Genomic DNA, 15,690 nt, shown 5'->3' on the forward strand with positions numbered 1-15,690 from the left:
CTCCGGGCGGCTTACATACAACAATTCTAAAAAATACTAAAAAATTTAAAATAGAGAGAGAACAAATTAAAAGGCACATCATGCACTCAACCTTAGTGGGGCTGGACCTCGTTCATGAGGTCAACAGCCCCAGACATGCCGGAATAGCCAGGTTTTAGTAGCCTTTTGGAAGGCTGACAGAGTGGGGAGGGTCCGGATCTCTGGGGGTAGATCGTTCCATAGGACCGGGGCAGCTACAGAGAAGGCCCTCCCCCGAGGAGCCGCCAGACGACATTGTCTAGTTGACGGCACCCGGAGAAGGCCCATCCTGTGTGATCTTATCGGACGCTGGGAGGTATGTGGCAGAAGACGGTCCCGAAGATATCCAGGTCCTAAGCCATGTAGGGCTTTAAAGGTGATAACCAGCGCCTTGAAGCGCATTTGGAGACCAATGGGGAGTCAGTGCAGCTCGCGGAGGATGGGTGTATCTCGGTACACCCAGTATCGCTCGCGCGGCTGCATTCTGGACCAATTGTAGTCTCCGAACACTTTTCAAGGGCAGCCTTTGTCTTGGTTTTCCTCAATGAAAGCTCTCAACTAGGGCTTGATAAATCTTTTTCAATGGAAATCTTCCGGAGAGAAACGCTGTTTTATGTGTCAAGTGAAGAAGATACGCATCTACCCCCGTGTCCTTGCATTTTTGTTCAATGTGCAATATGGTTACAGCGACCTTTTAGCCAAAAAAATAAAAAAAAAGGTTTAGAAGTGGGTGGTTAGAGCAGGCCAATTAACTTGATTGGAAGACTTTTTATTCAGAGCTGGGCTTTGCACACAAATAATATCACTATCTCAAAATCTAATTTGTACGTGAAGGACAACAAGGGAAGGTTTTCTCTTTGGCAGATGGATATCAAAGCACATCAGATAATAGGTCTCTCTTTGCTGTCACATCCCACTGAAATTTAATAGGCTGAAAATTCTTTCCTTTTTCCATTTATGCAATTAAAACGAAGAAAGAAAGAAAGAAGCCAGTTAAAATTTAGAAAAAAAAAATGTATCATCTTAAAAGCCAAAGCCTCGGATAATAAATATTTTTTCTTCCCTTCATATAGAGGAAAGTAATGGAGCTTAGTTCTCCTATTTAATCTACATGGCAATTGTCAAACAGCGTTAATCTTTCCTTAAAAAAAAAAAAAAGTTTCCACAATGTTAAAACGATGCAACAGCCATTTTGAGGTTGTGACTAATCAACCAGACACTGAAAAAGTAAAGTCCTATTTATTAAATGTGTTGATATAGGTTCGTAAAAAACATACAGAGAGAATTTTATACACTTTATTAAAAGATCCGGGAGGAAAAAAATAAAATAAACAATAACAATATAGAAGTAACAGAGTAAAATGAGTTGCATTATGCAATGTTTTCTAGAAAGCACAAACAAGCACGCTAGCAATATAAATGTGGCGAAAAGGAAAAATAAAAAATAAAAACATCAAAGCTTATATTCCATCCGTAACAACTGAGGGAATGATCTCTTCTCGGTGGCCTTGAATTTAACAAGATTGGAACTAATCTGGATTTGCATCACGATGGAACCAGATTGAAAACGAATCAACTGATTTTCTACCGAGTCTCCTTTTGGTCCCTGGCAAGATTATATTTTTTACACAATCATTTTAGTTTGTTTTTAAATTTTCAAAATTGGAAGGGTTTTTTTGAGGGGGGGGGAAGGGAAACCCAAGTCAAATCAATCCAAATAATTACAAAAAATTAAGACTTTAGGATCCGAATCCCTCCCCTTCTTGATTTCGTGCAAAAGTCTGAATTAAGCATTTGAAACCTGGAGAAAGATTGAGGTTTTTCCTGGCTTATTCTGGTTGTAGATCATGGATTTATTTGCCGCAGAATTCACATTTCTGCACTAAAATCTGCCCTTCCTTGGAAAAATAAAAATCAACCCTCGTCACGTTAATAGGTTTGGTTTTGCCGTTCTGAATTTTGGAAGATTTTATTTTTTTTGGTCCCAGTGGCTGCAAGACGAAGCACAATTGAACGGGAATATCCCCCCCCCTTTCCCCTCCCCATATGAAGGCAAGAGAAGACGTCCCCTCAGCTGTCTGGATACCAAGAGCCATGGCAACAAAATTATTTGGCTTCCACAACCATCAAATAGCATCTGTGTACAGTAACGAAGACCTGAAACCATGTAAATATCTACGTCAGGTGATTTCCCTCTGTCGTGTGTTTGGAAAAAAAGAACCACTTTTTTTTGACATTTCAATCATTATCTATTGGCATAGGTTGGGGGTTTATTCTGCGTGGCCTTCTTTGGAAGGCACGAAGCTTCTGATTTACAGGACATGTGGGTCACCGACAAAGGTTTCCTGGGCTTGCTTTTGGAGGAGGGGGCTACTAGAGTCGAGCTTCTCCCCCTCCACTTACAATCAAAGGGCACCCACCCCCCAAAAGAGACCTCTTTCCCCAACCGAGGGGGTCTTCAAAGGGGTCTTTGGCTGGGGGGAAGCGGCCTTAAGGAGAGGCGTGTCCTTAACTTGACTAGGTGGCACTTCAGCTCTTCTACGTTGCTTCTCAACCAGCCCAGTTTCTGCTCCTGAATGTTGAAAGTCAACCCAACTGGAGGAGGTCAACTTGGCCAAAGTTTCTTGACTTTTTAAAACCTGGTGCTGAGGTTAATATTGGGCATTGGCAGTGGGGGGGTCCATGGCACGTTAATTTATTTTATTATTTATTAAACTAGGTTATACAGCCGCCCAACTCACACGTAAAGCCTCATCTCACATCTCAGGTGGACCCAGATTTATTTCTCTCTCTCTCTCTCTCCCTCTAATTTGGAGTGCTTTTTTCATTTTAGAACTGCACAAAGTCCATTGCGATCTATCCCTTTTTGGCTAGCACACGCATCTGAGCTCACAGTTCACACTCGTCTGTGCCATCTTTCCAGATAACATGGTGCACGCCCGCACCGAAAGAAACGAATGGTACATTTTCTTGTACATTCTCGATCTCTCCAAGATTGTCACAAGCCTATGCACAGGTCCCCTTGTCTTAAAGACTGGACCTGGCTCAACACCTCCACATTCTGTGCAAAGCCATTCTCGGGAACTCGGGGGCGGGTTGGGAGGAGAACTCCTATCCTCTTGGCCAGGGCTCTCCAAATTTGGCAACTTTTTAAAACTTTGTGGACTTCAATTCCCAGAATCCCTCAGCCAGCATGGGGCCTCCTGGGGCTGGGGAAGCCTTAGTTGGGAGGGTCAAGTGAACCAGACCCACAAAATTTGGATTTAAGGGCGGAGCAGCATGGATAGAGCCGGACAGATCTATCCAGCGGCACATTCTGGTTTATTCAAACTCTGGGACGAACGAACGATGAGCTTTGGAACCGGCTCTTCTCTCTCGGGGCGAGAGGAAACCCTTGGGGGAACCTTTGTGGGTGACCCTGATTCTGAAGTCAAGTATTTTGTTTCCCATATGGAATCTTCTTCTGAGCTGCAGGTTGAAGTCACCAGTTCGCTGTATTACAAACTAATATGGCAAAACTACGAAGCTCGGAGAACAGCAAAAGCAACTTCAGGCGTTCAGATAAGTTTCATAGCAAAAAATCTCTTCCTCTTCAAAGCCTTAAGTAATTCTCTTTTACAAACTTTTACCTTGTATTATTACAGACCTTTTTTTTTTTTTTAATATATTCAAAATAAGTTCCAAGGATTTCTTCTCGTGGACTATGTACATAAGTGCAAAAAGACATGTCTCACACATTCGTACACCAACTGAATCAGTTTAACTGCAGCATATTGGTTTCTTCAACACTGTCACAGAGTTATTCCACAGTACTTTTTTTGGGACGTGCGTGCGTGCGTCTCATACATATTCTAACTCTTCCTCCTTCTGCTTATAAATAAAAATATAGATTTGTCTTTCTTTCCTGGTCCTGATTAGAACACCATTTTCTTAAGACAGATGATTTTTACAAACATCAAGGAGACGGTTACACAATTCCGTGCAGATTTTGCGGTAATTATATCAAGTCCAAGCGAAAGCAAAAGTCTCAATTTTTGCAGAATGCAACGTTCCCTTGATTTCGTTTGGACTTTTCTGGGAATCTGCGGACCGAATTCTGTTATTTCGTTTCCCAAAATATCTACTATTTGGAAATGGAACTAAACGCTTTGAATGCTACCCCCATGGCAACCCTTTTTTCTCTAATTTCCATCGCCGAGGAAAAATATTGTGGAATAACCCAACCCACGCAACAATTTCTACAAGCTATAAAACCTGACTCTAAATCCATGTGTTGTAAACTTTTGACTGAAAAAGTGACATCGAAGACACAAATCCAGCGTTCACATGGGACTTTGGGATTTTAAAAATATTCAGTCATATATTTCTCCGACAGTCTTGAATTGTACCTTAAACAAACCCATACTGTTACACATTACTTTTTTTTTTTTTAAATTTACATGTGAAAATTTCACAAATAATGTATACAAAGGTAGCCATGTTGTAGTTTTGTTGCCATAGCAACAACAACTTAATTATAATTAGTTAACAATGAATCTATCATTGTAAGGAGTTACATACAAAGTTAATTCTTCCGTTTGTTCTTAAACTGTAAACTATACAAACTATGGACTGTATTTTTCTGTTTTCTATTATCTTGGCATGCGCTTCAGTCTTGTTTTTTTTTTTAGAAGATAACTAAAAGAGTTGAATACATGTATTTAAAAATCTTAACATTCTCTAACTCTCCTTCAAAAATTAAATTCATTAGTTACTAAAGATTATATATTTATATATGTATACATGCACGTATGTGTGCATGTATATATATATATATATACACACACATATGAAAGCAATAATAAAATCTGTTAAAACGAACAATAAAATAAATGGAAAGTAATGCAACATGAATTAACTTGTTGTAGCCTATTAACAACGCCTTTTAAGTTCTATTTACAATTATTTTTAGGCTATCAACTAGTAATAGGTATCTTTTCCTTAAAAAAATTACTACAGTCTTAAACATACAATATATTCTAAGGCCTTGCTCAGGCAACGTGGTAAAAATAATTTCGGTACATCCTTTCAGGAGGAAGGGGAAATTTAAGACTTTTCCTCATATATTTCACTTTTGTTTTTTAGTTGTCAGTGAAATGTATTACGGCTTTTTTTTAAAAAAAGAAAAAAAGAAAGGGAGGGGGAAGAAACTCCAGTTTCTAAAACTTTTTGTGCATTGACACTTCCTAGAGATCTCTCCTGCATTAAAGTAATCGGTTGAGATCAACAGGAGGCCGAACCTGCCTTCTGCCCACGGGGGAAACTTCCAATATTTAACATCTTATCACTCTCGTTTATCTATCTATCTAGTGCAACTTTTAAGACTTGTGAACTTCAACTCCCAGAATTCCCCAGCCAGCATAGCTGGGAATTCTGGGAATTGAAGCCCACAAGTCTTACAAGCTACCAAGTTTGGAGACCCCCCCTGATCTAAGGTGTAAAAAGGGTCACTTTGACAAGCCAGGATTGCATGTCTGCAGCCTTAAAACCTGGGGACCAGCACGCGCTAGGGAAAGGCTGAGATTTCTTTTGGGAAAAGATGCCTAGGATTCGCACCACAATCCCCGCCCTTCGGACAGATGTGGCTGCTCTGCAAACCCCCTTAAAAAGGAGGGAATAAACCTAATTCCTAAGGTTTGCTTTCCTCCCTAGCAATAAACTGGCTTCGTTGTACTTCCTCTCCCTGCCCAACTAATCAAATATCTTGCTCAAGACAACAGCTGTTTTTTACTCTCTAAGTAAACGCTGTGGAAAATCAGCCTGCCGCCGTCCTGGTGCACGAAGCAGTTGTCGGCTTTGGGGGAATTTTGAAAGAAATTCCAACCGATTGTCCCGAGTTCAGAGATTTTGGGAGGAAGCCAGATTCATTTGGTTAATTTATTTTGGGAATTTATATGGCTACATCAACTCTAGGAGGCTTACAAGCCATGATGAAGACTAGGATAAAAAAGGAGGAGGGAAATGCATCTTCCCCAAAGATCCTCCCTCTTGGAAAGCCATCTTATTCCAGACTGCCCTTCAATCTGGTTCAGAAGATTCAGAAATGGAGTTTTTAAGTTCTCTGATAGTATGACGGGAAGTCCTTGACTTACAACGGTCCATTTAGCGACCATTCCAAGTTACAGCGGCGCTGGGGAAAAAGGGGACTTGCGACCGTTTTTCACGCTTATGCCCCAGGGTCATGTGATCCAAGATTCAGCCGCTCGGCAACAGTCCCCTATTTATGACGGTCACAGAGTCTTTTGCGACCTTCTGACAAGCAACGGGGGAAGCTGGATTCACTTAACAATCGTGGGTCTAACTGAATGACTGTGGTGATCTGCTTAACGACAGTGGCAAGAGAGGTTGCCACTTAACGAATGCCTCGCTTAGCAACTGAGATCTGGGGAATCAGTCACGGTTTTAAGTCCAGGACTTTCTGTATGAGGAAGGAGAATGGGATGGGAAGGAAAATAGTCATGGGGAGGGAAAACATCGCTGGATGTTTTTAAGAAGAGCCAAGCCTGGTATGGGTTCCCCTGCTTGAACAGGGGGCTGGACTAGAAGACCTCCAAGGTCCCTTCCAGCTCACTCATTCTCCTAAGCAAAACCAAAGGAATCTCGTTTCTGGGCTCACTTAACAAATCTCTTCACTGGATCATTTCCCAGGATTGACGGCAGGCTGAAAAATATAAGAGGCTGGGACAAGATTTTACCCAAGGGCAGAAGCCGTCCTGGGGTGGGGGGGCTGGCTCTGGGCTGGGGAGAGAATTTCACACAGTATTGCAAAAATTACACCACTTTACAAATAATAATAATAATAATAATAATAATAATAATCCCTTTATGCTAAACAATTTTTGTAAAAAAAAAAAAACCAAAACTAAACCGAACGGGGTTGATTATGAAAAAATAATCTAATCCATCAGAACACTGTACTTTTTAAGATAAGAATCATCATTTTACAGATCCACCGACTTCTAAATCCCTCTCTGTTTTTGTGCACGTTATTATGTTCAAGGTTTTAGGAACACACGTTCTTTTCTTTTTTTCTTTTTTTACAATTTTCATTTTTCTTTTAATGGAATGGCTAACAAATCTCCCCCCCCTCAAAAACGACCAATCAGCGCTCTTTTTTCCGTTTTCCCTCTGCAATGACCCGTTTTATTCAAGTTTCTGCATTTCTTGCATATTATTTGCATAAGGCTGAGAGAAAATGGGCACACGTCCACCAATCGATAAACCACATGCATACTTTTCGAGAGAAAGAAACTTTGGATAAATTAAAAAGGAAAAAAAAAAAGATACAGGCTTGGATTCACCTGCGCCTTTTTTTTTTTTGTAAAAAATAATAATAATAAGTCGTTAAAACTCACACACAAGATTTGAACAATCTTTATAGAAAATCTCTGGAATCAAGTTCACACCTGAATCCAGGTTCGGGAGATTTCATTTTAGAGTCACCAAAATAGCTCAGCGACTTTGTAGACAGAATGCAGCTCCTAAGGAATTTATAGTCTGTCGACTGTGGTATTTTTTTTTACTTTTTTTTTCTTTCTTTCTTGAATAAAGAAGTCATTGCACAAACAATCTTTTTTTTTTAATAGTGCTACCCTCAACAAATGGCATTTCTATTCCCACCCTCGGGTTGAAAATTTGGTGAAGTTTTCCAAAGCTTCAAGCTTTGCTCTTATTTTATTTTTTTTATCTTTTTCTCAAAACTTTTCTTTCCCCTCCTCTCTCTTACAAACAAACACTAAATTTGCGAAAGTTGGTATTAAAAAAAAAACAAGAAAAAAAATTCTTGTGGCACCTAGAAAAGTTACCCTGACACACCTATCACTGGATCTCCACATAAAGTATGTGTGTGTGTGTGTGTGTTTGTGTGTGTGTATGTGTGAGACGTGTTAAGCGTGTGGTCGTATGATCAGCTTCAATGTCTGTTGCAAGAGTGCAACTTTTTCAACTGGTTACAGGAAACTTTTGATAAAGACAGCCAGGAGTCAAACTTCCCTACTCCCCCCCGTCCTTTTGGGGGGGGGGGGCTCCTACATTTTGCCCCCCCCCAAAAAAAAGAGGGGGGGGGAGAAAGACAACGAAATTGCACCCCTGAATTTCTGTCTTCTGAGCACTTTTAAAAAGCTGCGAAACCGAATGCTGTGGAAATGTGTTAGGTTTACATTCTGTGCACACCTACGCAAGAATTCTTATTTGCTTCTCAACATCATTCAGAGAAAACCAGAGAGTTACATCAAAGTGACAAGGTTACACAAATCTCCAGCTACATCGCGCTAAAAAAACGGAGTCTCCGCCTTCCTCGCTTGAAGAGCGTAAAGCTAACACCGGTGTGTGGTCACAAAATGCGTGAGTGTGTGCGTGTGTCTAATAATTTTTCCCAACTAGAGATCAGGGATGTTCTCTGTAGAGGCACTGCCACAGGTTGTGCAAATCCCGTATCGTCATCATCATCATCATCGTCGCCACCACTGCCGCCACCATCTTTAAAATATACAACTATCTGCTCCCTAAGGAGTATTCAAATCCTGTTTTTCCTCCATTAACTCGGTTACGAAGCCGGGAAACAGGGAAGTCTGCAACCAGGATCTGAAGGACATTCAGACGGGCCCAGGATGCCCAAATTCAAGGAGCTGGATGAATATTTTGGTCAGCCTTTGAAGTAGCTTAGTTCTCCGGAGGCTGATTTCCACCTTCCCATCAATCAGGGGTGTCCTCCAAGATGGGCTTCTCCTTGTTTTTTGGATTTTATGGGGTTTCCAACTTTGGAAAAGGCATCTCAACTTACACCAGCTGTGGACTTCAACTCCCAGAATCCCCCAGCCTGGGAGAGTTGGGGAATTCTGGGAATCGAAGTCCACAGGTCTTAAAGTTGCCAAGGTTGGACACCCCTGATTGACACCACCACCCCGAAAGTAAAAATAACCAAAAACACTCATGCTTCAGAACTGAACACCAGCCGGGTTTTCCGCCCAGCCATTTTGTACGGGGATGCCAAACTCTCTGAATTAAAACGAGCGAGCCCCCGAGGGCTGATGCATCCAGAATTACCTCCAGATCCTAAACCCTACATTGTAAAATCGGTGTCTTTGCGGACAGGGAAGTGTTAACCTATTTGAAGAAAAAGAACATTTCTGGGGGAAGCTGTGAAGACTTGTTTTGTTTCACTACATGATTGGAGGCAAGGAAATTCGTTCCTCTCATACACACACACGTGATGTGAAACCACAGCTGCCGGCTCTTTAGCTGGGCTTGGCCTTCATCCCCATCCAGATGTTCCCAAGGACCTGGAGGTTATGATGTATTGGTGCAATACACAAGCCGTTCCAGGAAGGCCTTTTGCAACTGAGAGATGGAAATGCTGTCCATGCGTAGGTTTTCTAAGTGCCCTTTAATTAATTAACGTCATTATTGGCAAGAGAAGCAGCAAACGGAGAACTGTGGCATCTGCTTGGCTCTACTTATCTGATCTAAGATAAGGGGTTGGACTAACCCGCTTTCTCTTTTGGTTCTGTAAATATATTACAGATTAACTTTGATTTTGGAGGGTAAAAAGGCCCCCTTTTTAAATAAAAAAGAATCAATCTTCTTCAACATGATTTCCTTAAAACCTGGTCACTAAAGTATTAAGAAGTTGAGGGCCATGTGCTGCAGGAAATTGTAACTGAAAATTGAAGTTTTTTTCCCCCCTCCTTGAAAATTCTTCAGCATGTAGAGTCCCTGGTCCATTTTTACTTTCTGCTCTGTTTCTGGACAGGGGGTGGAGGGAGGTTTGGGCATTATTTACAATGTTTAAAAACCAACCTAATCAGAAATTGATCAGAAACTACGAACAACCTGTCTGAATATCTTCAGATTTTCCGTTTCCGTTTCTTTTTTTTTTTTTTAAAGCAAGGCCTTCCTCTTTCCCGTCGTAACCTCTGTAGCATCTCGTTTCGAAAAGGGGGAAGGAAAAGGGAAATTGATAACAACGGTCATCTATGAACATGGTTAAGATATCATGATCGTGGAAAGAAAAAGAAATGGTGTGGAATATACTTGATAACGATGTATAACTCTTTTTTTTTTTGTGTCTCTCTCCAAATAAAGTCAATATAGACTAGGATGTAAACAAAACATTAAGATAACACTTTGAAAAATCAGACGAACATTTATCCATTGACGATAGAACAATTAACCTAGTTAAGTCCACTGTGCAAGAGCACTTTTGTCTTGATGGTAGACAGGAAAAAAATAAAACCCCACTTTTAAAAAAGTGTGTTAAAGTAAGATGTTATAAAAGTCTATTTTATAGTTCTCTACTTCTATGTCTCATATAACAGAGCACTGTTTTCTTAATCGGTTTTTTATATATATATATGTATATATATATAGTGCTTTTTTTAAAAAAAAAATTGTTTTGACATTCCCACAGATCAGTTTTTGGTTAACATGGATGTTTGTCGTAGGCTTACTGTCGATGCCGGAGAGAAGGAAAAGGGGGCAGAAAGCATAGAGAGCCCACTTCAGCTTCCTGCCAGGAGAGGGGTAGGAAACAAGACGCACAGGGAGGGGGGGGGGGTGCCACCGTTTCTGCTCCAGGATGCCAACAGGACGCTGGGGAAAAAAAAACGAGAGAAAACAAGTGACAATGGAGACATTTGGCAAAGATGGGCAAGTCATGTCAATGTTGTGGCCCTCCAGACAAATTCCTCTTGTAGCACCAATTTCTTCTATTCTCAGCCTGAAGAGAATAGAATAGAATACAATAGCAGAGTTGGAAGGGACCTTGGAGGTCTTCTAGTCCAACCCCCCGCCTAGGCAGGAAACCCTACACCATTTCAGACAAATGGCTCTCCAACATCTTCTTAAAGACTTCCAGTGTTGGGGCATTCACAACTTCTGGAGGCAACTTCTGTTCCACTGATTGATTGTTCTCACTGTCGGGAAGTTTCTGCTTAGTTCTAAATTGCTTCTCTCTTTGATTAGTTTCCACCCATTGCTCTTGCTCTGCCCTCAGTGCTTTGGAGAATAGCTTGACTCTCTCTTCTTTGGGGCAGCCCCTGAGGTATTGGAAGACTGCTATCATGTCTCCCCTAGTCCTTCTTTTCATTAAACTAGACACACCCAGTTCCTGCAACCATTCCTCATATGTTTTAGCCTCCAGTTCCCTAATCCTCTTGGTTGCTCTTCTCTGCACTCTTTCCAGAGTCTCCACATCTTTTTTTACATAGATTCGGAGAGTGAGGAGGTTGGGGAGGAACACGGAACAGTCCTGGAGTCTGGGGAAGGCTCTGAGGAGGGCTCTGTGTCGGAGGCAGAGAGGGGGCCAGGGCCTTAATGTCAGTTATCAGCTGCCTTCAGAGTCAGACATCAGTGGGGCAGATGAACAGCTGGAGCCTGTTCCAGTGTGCGCACGCACAGAGTGGCCAGAGGAAGGGAACAGCTAAAGAACAGGGGTCAATATGGGAGTAAGGCCAGACAATGAATGGCCCCTCCCAGAGGAAATAAAAGAGGAGCGAAAGGGGAGTGGAGTTTGCAGGAGACAATGAGTTCGCTTATAGTAAATTAATCAAAGGGGTTTTTGTCGGGACCAGGAGTTCGCTTCATGCTCTTTGGAAGCCTTGGCCAGAACAGTCAACACTACTGGAGCATAACTTACTGTTGTGTGGCTTCTACATCTGTGACACAAACATGCTGTTGTTCAGTTCATCGACCGATAACTGGGAGATCTGCAGTAAAACAAAGAGGAAAGGAAGGGCATTAAAATGTCCCCCGGAGGGTTAACTTAACTCTCCGCTAAGTTCCAATTCCCATCCAGAATTCTAAGGCAGGTCGCTTGGGGGTGGGGGGGTGTAAGCAATCCTGGGGGGTGGAGGTGGGGGTTTAGGGTCACGGTGCTAATCCTCTCCTTTGCAACAACACGACGACGTCATTTGTACAGTGGCACCCTAATTCACGTGGTATCCCTCTGACCTCGCGGCCACGTCTTCTCTGCCCTCAAGGATTCACGCACAACCCGCTGGCTGAGATGGTTGGGAAAGGGAGGGCTGGTGGGCCCTTGGGATCGGACCACCCTCCCTTGAAGGAGGCACCCCTTGACAGCGCCCCTCAACTACGTCCGCTTTGAAGATATGGGGACTTTATCTCCCAGAATTCACCAGCTTAGCCACGCGGGCTGCGGAATTCTGGGAGCGGAGGTCCCTCCATCCCCTTCCACGGGGTTGAAGTTGAGAAAGCCCTGCCCTGCTTAGGCAACATTAATGGTTCAAGTGAGCCATCGGGTAATTTCAGGAACATTCAATACAGAAACTACCCCCCCGTTGCAAGCGGATTGAAAGGGGTCCCTCCAGGGGTGAAATCCTCCCAGTTCGGCTGAATCGGTAGTTAAATTTTTTTAAAAAAAAAAAAAGCTTCCGAGGATCACGGAAGATTTTCTCCCGCTTTTTAAAGCATTTAATAAGCTTTTTTAAAAAAAAGATGGAAGTGAAAACAAGTTGGCCACGCCCACCCAGTCACACGACACACCCGCCCAGCCACGCCCACAGAACTGGTGAAGGGGGTGGGGAGGAGAAATAGATTTCACCACTGGGTCCCTCTTCCAGATCCCAACTGATCTCTAGATTCCCAGGAAAGGTCATAGAGAGCTTTGCTCACACCTTCACAGCACAACCAAGGGCCAGCAAAGGTGTAATTTAAATGAGTTGAAAACAGGGGAGGGGGCTTTCGTGGATTTAGCCTTGTTTCCTTTCGCTCCCATGAAAACATGATAACATCACAGCAACCACTCCGGGACAGCTGGCTATGGGGTTGGTGGGCTGATCTTTCTCCATCCATATATTTTGCAGAGCCCCAGTGCTTGTCATCTCTTGCCTCCTTCAGGTTAATTCTTACAAGAGAGTTATTCGGTCCCCCCCCTCCCCCAGAAAAGGCCTGGAAGGAGCCCCCCTCCCCCCTATTGCAAGACTGGCACCCCAAGGGCAGAGCAACCGGCTGAGAAAGGCCAGAAGGAGCCCACTGTTTTGTTTTGTTTTTAAAAAAGAGATGAACAGGGAAACAAGAGTTTGTGGCTTTTTCTCTCTGTCTCATAACTCCATTTCCTTCGGGGGGGGGGGGGAGGGGAGGAGGAAGGGAGAGAGGGGGAGGACTCCAGCCTCAATTGATGAGCTGGCAGGAATCTCTTCTCCTCTTCAAACTTGACACCTCCCCCCCCCCAATTATAAACAGGGCCCCCCAAATGGGCTGAACAGCTTCTCTCAGGCTGCCAGTTGTGGGAGCTGCTGCCCCAGCACATCTGGAGGGAAGAGGCTGGTGTGGAAGTGGGATGCTTCTGTGTCCCTTGAGGTCCCTCGCTTCAAAACTGACCCCACCTAGAGCCACGAAGAAGGCCTGTGCCCCATGGCAGACCCATAGCATCTCTGAGGACCTGATCTCCTTCTACTCAGGGCTCATAAAGAGAGAGAGTGTGTGCAGGAAGGTTTGGGGAACCCAATGCACCCTTTCTCTGCTAAAGAGGGGCCCCTGTGAATGGTCACCCAACGCCCCCAACATGCCAGGGGGCAGAAAGTTTCCAGACCAGTCCAGCGGTCTTCAAAGGGAGCATCAGGACGAACAACCCCTGACCGAGATGGGTTTGGTCCACACCCTCATTGTCCCCCATCTCTACGTGACCCCTGCCGGAACCTGCCAGGCCCCACGCAGGATGTGGGCCGTCTCCTCCGACCCCCAAGAAAGAAAGCCATCGAAAGGGAGGGGCAAACCTGATTGGCTGTTGCAGTTGCAGCGAAAGGAACGCTGGTGGCGGGTGTAGATGCTGCAGAAACAGTGGTGGGCGTAGCACCGTGCATCATGGGAACTTTTCGGTAGAGGACCACATGGAAGCAACAAAACAGGAGGGTGGTGCGTTTATGGAACGCGGTGGTGGTGGTGGTGAGGAGGAGGAGGAGTCACAGCGACAAGCCCCGGTGAACATCATGGAGGGAGACACACCGGGAGGCGGCATGCAATCACAGAGCAAAGCAAAAAACAGCATCCGGGGGTGGGGGCGGGGGGTGGGGAGGGGAAGAGAACAAGAAAATAATAAAGAGGAAAAAAAGGGGAAAAAGCCAATTACAATTATAATTAAGGAAAAGAAAAAAACCAAAATATTTCTCAACACTCAGTAAAAAACATTTATAAGCGGAACAATGATGTATATAGAAGACTCTGGAAGGAGGAGAGGGGGGACGCGTGGTGATCAAAACTTCCAGAGATGGGCGGAGAAGGAACAAGTAATCAAACCACATTTTCTCAAGGGGTGGAAGGGCAAGATGAGGGGCTCTGTGGTCCGCAACCAATGAGGAGAAATGGGAATGACTGGCACTCCACCCAGCCTTGAAAGTCAGCAGTACACAGTTGATTTGTGAGTAAGGGTCCCTTGGTCGCCCCCCCCCCCCCGCTTACTCCCTTGGGGGTCCTTTCCAGCTGCCCCATTAAACCCCAGCCACGACTTCTGCTGGTTCTGTCACAATGGGGTTGTGTGGTGAGGATGCCTCCCTTTGCAGCTGACCCTGCCCAGTTTTCCTGGGCCCACCCCAATTTCTCCCAGAAGCAGAATATAGGAAGGGGGGGGGAGAAACACCCCCCCCCCCAAAATGTCTGTAACATCTTTAGAAAAGAACCGAAATAATAGGGAGCGAAGTAGCGAGAAAAATCAGGACACCTCAAGCTTTAGAGCCTAAAACTCTAAATCAGGAGTGTCCGAACTTGGGAACTTTTAAGACTTGTGGACTTCAACTCCCAGAATTCCCCAGCCAGCCATGTATGGGAGTTGAAGTCCACAAGTCTTTAAAGTTCCCAAGTTTGGACGCCCCTGCTCTAAATGGAGGCTGGGCCTTCTGGAATGGCACTTCCACCAAATTACTACTTATCCCAGAGGTTAGGTTGGAGGGACATTAACAGCCCCTAAACCCCTTGGAACTGATCTCCAAGGAGTTTGTATTTTTTAGCAAGGGCAAAATCGTGGCCGGTTCAATCCTCTTGTGGCCTGGAAAGAGAAAGCGCCGTCCAATGACCCAAATTGACATTCTCTGTTGACCTTGTTGATCAACTTCCACAGCCCTCCTTCTGTTCTCCTCCCGCATCAAGGTTGGTCAAGGGGAAACAAAACACTCGGGGGGGAGTGAGGGGGGGGAACGATCACATCTGCACTAAAAGCAAACAGACCGACACGAAGGAAACATGAGCCGTGTTCTCCAAAGGTGAGCTCTCCCTCCCAGAGCCAGCAGAAGTGCTGATAAATCCATCCCTTCTGCAGGCTGACTTCCTTGGGCACCGATACCGCCACATGACTTCCCAGCAAGCAAGTGGGATAAGGGTGGACAGGAGTGGGAATACTTCCCGGAATCCTAAATGATCAAATCACCCGCCCCAATGGCACAGGGAATATAAAAGGTCCCTGCTCTGAACACCCCTTTGGTTAGCCCAGTTTTCCCCTTTTTTTAAAAGGTCCTGCTCCTTCTTTCTGGATTAAGACACAGCCTGGATTTTCTTTCCTCCCTCCGGAATCGCATCAGAGGCGGCGTGACGTGACAGCACTACATAGCCCATCAGACTGGGCTACTCGGGAATATCGGCAAGGGTGCAAGGAAGGCGGAAAGGATTGGATGACACCCTGCCAGT

The 15,690-nt window shown here is 44.2% G+C and overlaps 1 protein-coding gene across 3 annotated transcripts in view; it reads right to left on the minus strand.

Moving 5' to 3' along the window:
• Positions 1 to 1,242: 1,242 nt before the first annotated feature.
• Positions 1,243 to 15,690, minus strand: part of LOC116515419 (muscleblind-like protein 3) — a 60,088-nt gene continuing 45,640 nt past the window's right edge. For 2 of the 3 annotated variants that reach the window (XM_032227441.1, XM_032227440.1), the window contains exons 7-9: positions 13,791 to 13,885; positions 11,693 to 11,762; positions 1,243 to 10,647 (exon numbers count right to left, since the gene is read on the minus strand). In XM_032227441.1, the coding sequence (XP_032083332.1) occupies positions 11,706 to 11,762; positions 13,791 to 13,885 (152 nt within the window). In that variant the 3' untranslated portion in view covers positions 1,243 to 10,647; positions 11,693 to 11,705. The remainder of the gene's footprint in view (positions 10,648 to 11,692; positions 11,763 to 13,790; positions 13,886 to 15,690) is intronic. The other variant, XM_032227442.1, reaches the window with a different exon arrangement.

This window comes from Thamnophis elegans, chromosome 12, assembly GCF_009769535.1.
Source record: "Thamnophis elegans isolate rThaEle1 chromosome 12, rThaEle1.pri, whole genome shotgun sequence".
Classification (NCBI taxonomy): Eukaryota; Metazoa; Chordata; class Lepidosauria; order Squamata; family Colubridae; genus Thamnophis; species Thamnophis elegans.